Genomic DNA, 9,778 nt, shown 5'->3' on the forward strand with positions numbered 1-9,778 from the left:
ACATGAGTATCTATAACTCTCTAAACCATTGCCTCGTTTTTCTCTATAGATTATCTCCAGGTTAATACATAGCTTTGTTCTCTCTCTCCATTTAATCTCTTCCAAGTAGAAAAATATACTGATATAGATCTCTTGTAGAGAGCCTATAAATAACCATTGCGGATGCTCTAAGATATAAAAAACATTGGTGTGCTTCACAAATCACAAGGCCACTGCTACGGATATTATTTCTTCCCCTTTTCCTAGTTCCAAGCCAGAGTTACCATTTACATTATGACTGGGTAGAGAACATTAATACAATGTCAATATCACGTATTTTTTTCGATGGCGGATTATACTTTCAACAGGTTATTAATTACCATTGCACTCCCTACTGGCATACGAGTATAGTACATTATAAACTTTTGACCAGAAAAAACACAGACAAAATGCAAACGAAAATATCTCTCCATACTACCCAAACTGACGAAGAATCGGCTCCCGGAAACGAACCATCACAGCCAATCATCAGATGTATTATCATTTTACACTAGAAGTCTATGTTGTGGTACTGGTACCACTGAATTTAACATCTCAAATTTGTTTGTATTTATTTACCTAGATCGTGTTATTTGTCCAAGTATATATTTAACTCTGCCATGATATTGCCGGTGCTCAGCTCTCATTTCTTATCTTCGCCTCCGAACTCTGTAGAATTCCCGTTCCAGTAAACATTCCTATCATCAGATGGGCCTTGGTCATCACTTCTCAAACTGTGAACGTTGCCACCGAATTGTCTCGGCCGCCTCCTCAAGGTGCTCCCGGAGCTAGTATCCCTAGCAGCCTGTTGCCTCGCACTATCAGGAATACGGCTTTCCGAAGCAGTGTCCTCTCCAGGACGATTCCAGGGTCCAGTGCTCGGTCCTGTTTCATGGAAATATAGACATTTCTGAACTAGCAACCATGAATAGCAAGGCTGAAAAAGGTGAAACTCCACGGAATCGTTAACACCTCATCTTTAGAAATTCGAGACTAAAGAGTAAGAAAACATACTGTACTGTGGCGACCCCTGATTTGCCAACTGATCAGGGTTTGATGGAGCAGCATTTGCTCTCAAGTAGGACAGTGGATTCACAAACGATAGGGCAGTTCTCAGATAACCGAAATATCCCGAACCACCTGAGCTGTCTGCATCCATATTGTTATCCCCTTCATGGGGTGATGATGATGATTGGCGCTTTGCTGCTCGAATGGTTTTATGATGTGGAACAATAGTGAGAGCCTGCCGGGTTTCAATACCCAGTTCATGCAACGTGGCTTCCATGTCTGAATAAAATTTTGATAATCAGTCCAAACATAGAGAACAGTCAATGAAGTAACACAAAATGAATGAAATGCTCCAATCAGAAACCGAAAAGGTTAACACTCAACATGCTTATAGAATTGCCATATTTGACAAATGATATCATTGGAGCAAATTACATGCATAAATGAAGGTTACTTGATAAGCTTGTTCTAAAGATGCTCTAAACATGTGCTACAAACTTTATTTTTACATATATTACATATCTGGATGTTTATTATCCATTGAAAAATGCTTTCAGATCTGCACAAAGTACATAAAATTATTAGAGACAAGATGGGATGTTGGTTAATTTTGAAAGGTCACATCAATCTCCACACATTGGATTGGATAGATAGGATAGTGCATCATTTAGCCTATTTGGTAGACGTCCAGGTAATTTGTTTACGGCTTATTGAGCATGGTTTGTTTTTGAAGCCCAGAACACTTGAGCACCATAGGAAATGTATTTCAGCTGTAAAGGTCTAAAGGATATGCGCGGGTTTTTCATATAAGATATTTCAAAATCATTATAGTATATTATTAGCAGGCGACAAGAAAAATCAGAGTTAATTTGTTCAATTGTATCACAAAGGAATGTTACTCAAACAATGACATTGCAAACGTGAAAATTGAGTCAATGTGTTACTAAACTACTTCAAAAGTTTCTTACAAGCTGCAGTTATTCTTAATTCCTATCAGTTCATCAAATAACCTTTGGAAATTCGGATGCAGCATTTTGGGGTAAGAAAGAATAGGTACATATATGTGTAAGAACATGAAGGCAGGCGGTAGTGGCTAAAAACAAACATAGAGGAAGCTTAACATTTCTGATTGATAATCCGTGAACTAAATGAAGCAAGAATACGATAACAAACTAAACAAGCGGAATGAAGCATGTGCAAACTTCATAGTACTGCATAAAAACATCTGGTGTAATGATTCTAGAAAGGTTACTGTCCCATGTCTATATGAAATGCATGTTATGGGGGTAGTACCACCACTCCATCTTTGAGTTACAAATTATAACTTAGTCATGTAATCAAATCATCCAACAAAACCAAAGATCATCTATGAACTAAAATTCCAGCTGATTAAGAAAATAAATACCGCATTTTTCATGCTTCACATTTCTTTTTCGGTCAGTCTACTCTCTACTAATGTCTGATGTCCTAAGCCAATTTCATTTTATTGTCCTGCTGGAGCAGGAAGGATACTTTGTAATTACTAAAACATCGAAGAATAGAATATCATTTGACCAAAATGATATTATGAGAATAGAATAGCACCAATGCAAAAACATGGCAGCTAAAAGTATTTCATTGAAGTAAAGAATGGCATAGGATTAATCTCTTGTCAAGTTCCAGGAGTAAAAGACATTATTTTATCCATCCATGCCTTGGCTGCAATGTCCACCCAGCCAACAAGCTTTGAGTGAATAGAGAATAAAATGATAATCTTACTGTGAAGGAAAAGACCCAGTACCTTGTTCAGTGAAAACTTTTCTTGGATAAAGCATAGCAAGATCGTAAGATCCAGCCCCATTAGCACGGTTTTCATCCACAAAATTCTTCACCTTCCTTAAGTTATCATCTTTTGTCAGTTTAATCTGCAGACTAGGTCCATCAGGAATGCGAACGACCAGCTGAATATCATTTGACCTCACAGGGGCAGGTTCAATAGGGGTGCTAGTGGTTGTTGCCTTGTCTTGATCCACAGCTACCTTTGACGATTTACCTCTACTAGCTACTCTGGTAGGAACTGACTCTGAGGAAACTTTGGTGAAACCATCATCCACTTTATTTTTCTGTTTTAGTGATGCTGTATTGCCTGATTGAACTGGATTTGCACAACCTTCTATATTTGAGCTCCTTGGATGATCAGGCAAAGAACCTTTAACTTGCGCACTATCTGAATCTGGCCTTTCTTGAACAGTTCTATTACCTGGACTTGAATCCAAATTTGAGGATTCTTTTTCACTTATGCTGGGAGTTTCCTGTTGCACAAAGAAGTGATAAGATGCACAAGGCAATCCTCAAATGAGAAGATAATATTCTATGAAATGGGAGAAAACATACATCACGGCTTGTGCTTCTAGGTGGCTGTGCCACCGAATCAGTAGGATTAGCAAACCCACTGGCTCCAGAAGTTCCTGTAGATTGATTTGATGAAGTAGAGGGATTCTCTGCAGCAGATGAGCCTCCTTGAGTAGGTAGAGTGGTCGGGGTGGTATTCACAGGTTCAGTCATTCTTGAAGCAAGTGATGCAGTCAGAAAGGCTGCTGCTGTACCCTGCAATATTTGACAACAGGTCATATTTATTGGAGCTAAACCACTAGTGGAAGTACATAAAACATACAACCAAGTAACTAACTCATAATTACTTAAAAAGCAAACAACCACTCTTTTTTTTCTTTTCTTTAACTTATGATATTTACCAGTAAATTCGATACATTCAGAAATGGCAGGCTGTAAGAACATGATTTCATGCTTCGTTGAGGTGGTTTTTAAACAGGATTCTTACAAGTTAAACACATGTGATCAGTGCCGGGGAAGCCAGAAAAGGTTTGCCAGCTAGTCAAGAATCTAGCTGCAACACAATTTGGAACTACTCTCTCTGTCCTAGAATGTAGTTACTTTTAGCATTCAAAATTTATCCCAAAATATAACTATATTTTCTAGAGTACTACTTCCCCCACCAACCACTACTCATTTAATCTTCACCCTCCCACTCTTCAACCACCCCTTGTTTAATGAGAGGCATCATAGTCTTTTCCCTTCATCCTTAATCTCTCTCGAGAAATGCTAGAAATACTTATATTTTGGGATGGAGGGAGTAGGTGGCAAGTTAGTCAGACAGGCCAACTCGGCAATTCCTCAGCCACAGTGACGAAGTCAGCTTAGAGCAGGTACAATAGCACGCTATAAGCCAGCTGCAAACATATTTTAAGGATATAAATGAGGAGAGAGAAGAGCAGCGGACTACAGATGTATAGCCAGCTGTAGCACGAACTCCAAGACACATGTGTGTATGACAGGTGAGACCAGGTATTAATAGTGTAGTATGTAACTATTGTATGAATGAGTTATTAGATTGGCTATAGATAAATTGGAGCTATTAGTTGGCTATACTATTAAACTTGCTCTTATGCAGTGACTAATCAGTGGCTTGGGCTTGAAGGAAGGTATAAACAGCCTGGATACAACAGAAAAAACACCAATTTCATGGCCAATGCCTGCAGCATATCATAGAGAGGAGAACTCAACTCGTCACACACTGCTGCCCCCAGCTCACCAGTGGGCTACAGTGTCCAACTCATAGGCATGCCACCTCTTCATCTGCTGCTTCCAGATGTGAAAGGAAATGGAGCATTTGACATGGTAATTCACAAGTCTCACTAGACCTTTATTTGCATAGAGCATATGTTTCTATTATCTAACAAATTTTACTTTGCAATTTGAATATACATAAAAGAAAAGAAGGTCTACGGATGTGTCACCTCAACCACTTAATGATAACATTTTTTTTTCAATAAAGCCTTATGGAGAGAGTATAAAATAACTTCAAAAACATATGTGGGGCATTTGGACATAAAATAGAAAAACAGATAGTGGTTAATAAAAAAAGAGTAAATTTCATAAAACTACATATACTTTGCACGATCTATCACAAAACTACATATTTAAGAACTTGTTTCACAAAACTACAGATTTAGTGTCTTCGTTTATCACAAAACTATAGGTACTTTGCATTATATATCACAAAACTACAGGTTTAATATCTTCATTCATCACAAAACTACACAGGTTTAGTGTTTTCATTATCACAAAACTACAGGTTTTAGCATTCGGAGACACTATACCTGTAGTTTTGTGATAAATGAAGATATGAAATGTGTAGTTCTGTGATAAATGAATACGCTAATCTATCTATAGTTTTGTGAAACAAGTTCTTAAATATGTAGTTTTGTGATCGATTATACAAAGTACATGTAGTTTTGTGATAAACGGAGACACTAAATCTGTAGTTTTGTGAAACAAGCTCTTAAATATGTAGTTTTGTGATAAATTGTGCAAGATACCAGTAGTTTTGTGAAATTTACTAAAAAAATTACTCAAACATCATGTATTAAAATCCATTGTGAAGTGAACTAGCCAAGTGGTATTCAAAAGTAGCAGTTGAAAACAAATAAATAAATTATCACAATTGAATGTCAATTTTTTTTCTGGAATGGAGTACCTGCAGGTGAAGGGTAGCCCAAGCTTTCTCAATATTTTCTTTCAGATCTTTCGAGCTGATGTATCCCTCTAAGAAAAGCAAAAAAAAAAAAAAATAGCACTGTTGCAATAGCTTGACCTTATGAAAGAAAGGTTCTACTGCTAAACTTTAAAACTACTTTTCTGAAGTATTCATACCATGACACCATAGCATAACACCATTCTGTCCAATGACAGATATACTTGGGATAGCCTTCTGTGGATCTAATCAAAAAGTATGTTAAGGATAAAACTGCACGCACAAATAAGACTCGTGATTATAGATAATAAAACATTTCCTGTGCAAGATAACAGAACTAACTCCTGATTAACCATTTTAAGTACCAAATGTAAAGTATGGAAATGAGATAAAGTTATAACATATACTTACAGATAACCTCCTGGATATAATTGAATGCTTATCATGTAGTTCTACCGTTATAACAATCATGATGCAGTTCTACTGTTGTATAAGAAAATATGATGAACCTATCTCATCACATTCAACCATCAGCAAATGATAATCAAATCAAAATGTTTCAACATTCTATTCATATCGGAGCACTAACAATCCATGATGTCAGTAAGATACCCTTGCAATTAAAGTTTTAAGTTAAACAAATGTATTTCACCACAACAAATTATGGCATGAAGTTCAAATGTGAACATCATCAAATAATTGTTTTTAAAATGGATGCAAGGACATCTGCCCATTCATTTTAAATCGGAATCAGGACAAGCACTAATACCCCTTGGCACTGAAGTGTAAAATCAAGAGTGAATTGTCTCTGGCCAATCCAAAGCAAACATAAAGTTACAGTAAAAAAAATGCATGTGTACAAAGGATACATATAGCTGAAAATTGGGATGCATCGACGTTGCCTTGTTTTAGATGCAGGAATACGCAACAGTTGCCTATCACTTCAGCCACCTGTGCACATACATAAAGACACAAGAGCAACTTGGTAACTTCAATATATAACAATCACAGAAAATAAGTCCATCTCTGGTCCCTCCAGTCCTGTTAGGAGTCTAATTTTTACCCTTAACCTCAGTGTTCGGTGCGTAATAAACCCCACCTCCCCCCCTCCCCCAACCCCCCAAAAAACCCCATAATTTGACACTTGAGGGATGTAATTAATCGATATTAAAGCTAAGACTGAAAAAAAATTGTAACGAAATTTGAAGGATCCAGAGTGGACTTTCACCAAAACAGAATTATCCAGGCAATTATGAAAGAAACCTACACTTTCATTAACAAGTGTCGACTGTTCCAAACTACTCGAAGTCTCATCTTCACCTGAAATGCAGCAATATATGATGTTCTGTCAATATCCTGGACTGATCAATGTACTGCATATTGTCAATTACAACATAAGAGGTATTGAACAATGTGCTATAATGCACATTTGTGTTGCATAAGGGGATAATGTACTGCATATTGCAGCATGCGCCAACAGAAAATTATTTTGGTAGAAAAGTAAGTAGTTTAGTTGAATTGCATACTGTCAATAGGTTTTACTTTCATTTGCCTCTAGATACAACGTTAGAAGCCCCTCCAGATAGGAGACATGCTCATGCTATCCTTTAAGAAAAAGGATTAGATTTGTTTCTACAGAATGTGATTTACCTCCTGGTCAGGGGTTAATGGATTTCCCAAACTTCACTGATGTCTAAGATCAGAACTCACTAAACCAGACAAATTTCACATATTTGAAATTTGAATTTAAATTTCTGGTTTTTTTTTTTGAAAAAGAGTGCATGCAAAGAATTTTTGTTATGTTGTTGCAAATTGGGCATGTACTAGATTCAGTGCAAATCAATTCCAAGTTAACAAGAGAAATTATTAGTGTTCCAGTAATTTCCCCATTGAATCAGAATAAACAAGTCTCGTGAGAAAATTAATATTTGGCTGATCTAGAGAATAACTGAACAGAAAAGTAATTAGCATGACTAATTTCAACCTGAGGTTATAATATCTGTCTGATTGTGCATCACTAATTTTGTTCCAAATAAAATAAAATGTTTGCCTCCTATATTTGACTTTTGCAGCATAAATCATGGATATCATCAGACAATTAGTAAGGTAGATAGCATAACAACGAGCTGCTAGGATTAGCAAGCTGACCTGATATGTACACTACAAAGAGTTTGTTATCCCTTCTTGACTGAAGGATAGCGTCTGGAATGGAGCCTTTGTACGTCAAGGAATCAAGTGCCCTCTCCATCTAAGTTAGACAAAGAAATGGTGCATCATTACATGGAAAATACAAAGAATCAAGTGTGAAAATACAACGTATCCATTATGCATTTCTTCCTTTCTTTTAGTATCTTCCTTATTAATCAAAATCATAATATGCATTGTGTTATTACAAGTTAAAGTCATGTATACCCAAGTAATGAAAGAAAATATGCTGACAGCAAACTTATACTAGCCTTCTAAAAGTAAGGTGTTCACTTTCTAATCACCACCAAGTGAAAGACACAATAAGATCTTTGATTTTAAGAACTGATTCATAGATTACATGAGTTTACACCCCAAAAAAACAGAATCATAAATGCATTCAATTACCCAAGCAATTCATCTAACAGTAGGCGTACTGTAATTTCAATTGAATGGCAAAAACAGTGAAAATGTATGGTTCAAAAAAAAAACTCTGAATCCTGTTGACCAAACACCACGCAGGCACATAATGATAACTTTCTTTTTTTTTTCTTTGGTTGTGGGGAGCACATACTGATAAGTAACGGATTGAAAATACTAATACCAATTTGACATGTTAGCCCGGCAAATCTGCATAGCTATCTACCGTAAGCATGTCCAAATACAAGGACCACAAAAAACATCACAGGTCCTTTTCATTACCTCTTAGACCGAATATGAAAGTAAATTTCACAAAACTACAAAAACTACAGATACTTCGGTTAAATTATCAGAAAACTACAGATTTAATACTAATTTTATCACAAAACTACAAATTTAAGGTAAAATATCGCAAAACTACAGATTCAGTAACAAAGTTATCACAAAATTACAGGTTTAATATCAATTTAATCACAAAACTTGGACATTTATAACTCAAGCATAACATTAGTGCAAAGGATTTAGACCCAAAATCTATAGTTTTGTGATAATTTTATCATTAAAAATGTAGTTTTGTTATACTTAGTCTTAAACCTGTAGTTTTGTGATAAATGTGTTGCTAAATATGTAGTTCTATGATATATATGACCTTAAATCTATAGTTTTGCGATAATTTGGTCAAAGTATCCGTAGTTTTATGAAATTTACTCAGATTTTCCAAGGAGATATAGCTGCAGGTCAAACAGCCTAGGAATTGACGGAAGTTCTAGACTACTCCATACCAGCAACAAACAAGCACACAGAATAGTTGCCATACCAGCAAAGAACCGCTTGGAATGACCACGAACAATCACAAACACAATCATAGGCTAGCTGAAATTCCATGGATCGATTGGCCTTGCCCACACAGGCACGGAACGGAGGGATTCACTAGCAGTAAACTACGTAGTTTCCTGAGACCAGCAAGGCCAATCCATCGCCCAGCAAGATTCGTCCCACTCCCCGAGGAATCAAGATTTGAGGGGGAATGATTAGGGCTAGCTAGCTAACCAGTCAGTCAAGTCAGTCAGACTGTCAAGAGTCAAGACTCACCTGGGGAAGGGCCGATCCGGGCCGAGGAGGGCGCTGGAGCGGACAAAGGAGGCGGCCGCGACGGCGAACCGGCGAGGAGAGGCGAGGCTTGTCGGTGACGGCGACGGCGACGCGGCGGAGGAGTGGTGGTGATGGGGGGGAGGAATCGATCGAGCGGAAGCGAAGCGGAGGATGATATGCGGAGGTGGAGACGGAGACCGAGCACGATTTGGTTCAGATGTGAGCCGGCTGCGGGCCGGGCCGGGCCGGGCCGGGTATAACTGCCACGACCCACGAGGCGTCGGTATGACTGAACTTTGTTTGCCGAGCAATTTTATCCTATGTTTGGTTGAGCTGTAGTCTTTGAAAAAGTAGATGTGGGTTATGGCTTTTCGAAAAGCAGCTGTGGAATATGGGCTGTGGTTTTTGGAAAAACTTGTTTGGTTCAACCGCTGGGGCTTTTGAAATAACTAGTCCCGCTTACAAGCGGGCCCCACATGTCATACACACATAGGATCTTCTTCTTCCTCTGGCACCATGGGGATG

At 37.7% G+C, this 9,778-nt stretch overlaps 1 protein-coding gene across 1 annotated transcript; it reads right to left on the reverse strand.

Annotated features, from left to right (window-relative positions):
* Positions 1-429: 429 nt before the first annotated feature.
* Positions 430-9,431, reverse strand: LOC4350306 (plant UBX domain-containing protein 11). The gene is made up of 10 exons (XM_015762082.3): positions 9,254-9,431; positions 7,706-7,805; positions 6,825-6,877; positions 6,427-6,508; positions 5,737-5,802; positions 5,561-5,628; positions 3,400-3,612; positions 2,807-3,317; positions 1,033-1,305; positions 430-903 (listed from the first exon to the last, which is right to left on the reverse strand). The coding sequence occupies exons 2-10, from the start codon at positions 7,803-7,805 to the stop codon at positions 662-664; spliced, it is 1,608 nt and encodes a 535-aa protein (XP_015617568.1). The 5' UTR covers positions 9,254-9,431; the 3' UTR covers positions 430-661.
* Positions 9,432-9,778: the final 347 nt, after the last annotated feature.

This window comes from Oryza sativa, chromosome 11 (genome assembly GCF_034140825.1).
Source record: "Oryza sativa Japonica Group chromosome 11, ASM3414082v1".
Classification (NCBI taxonomy): Eukaryota; Viridiplantae; Streptophyta; class Magnoliopsida; order Poales; family Poaceae; genus Oryza; species Oryza sativa.

Coding starts and splice junctions, on each gene's coding strand:
- LOC4350306 (XM_015762082.3), bottom strand. CDS start 7,805: ATGGAGAGGGCACTTGATTCCTTGACGTACAAAGGCTCCATTCCAGAC. Junction 6,509..6,824: donor CGACACTTGTTAATGAAAGT/GTAGGTTTCTTT, acceptor GTATGTGCACAG/GTGGCTGAAGTGATAGGCAA. Junction 5,629..5,736: donor TGTTATGCTATGGTGTCATG/GTATGAATACTT, acceptor TGCTTTTCTTAG/AGGGATACATCAGCTCGAAA.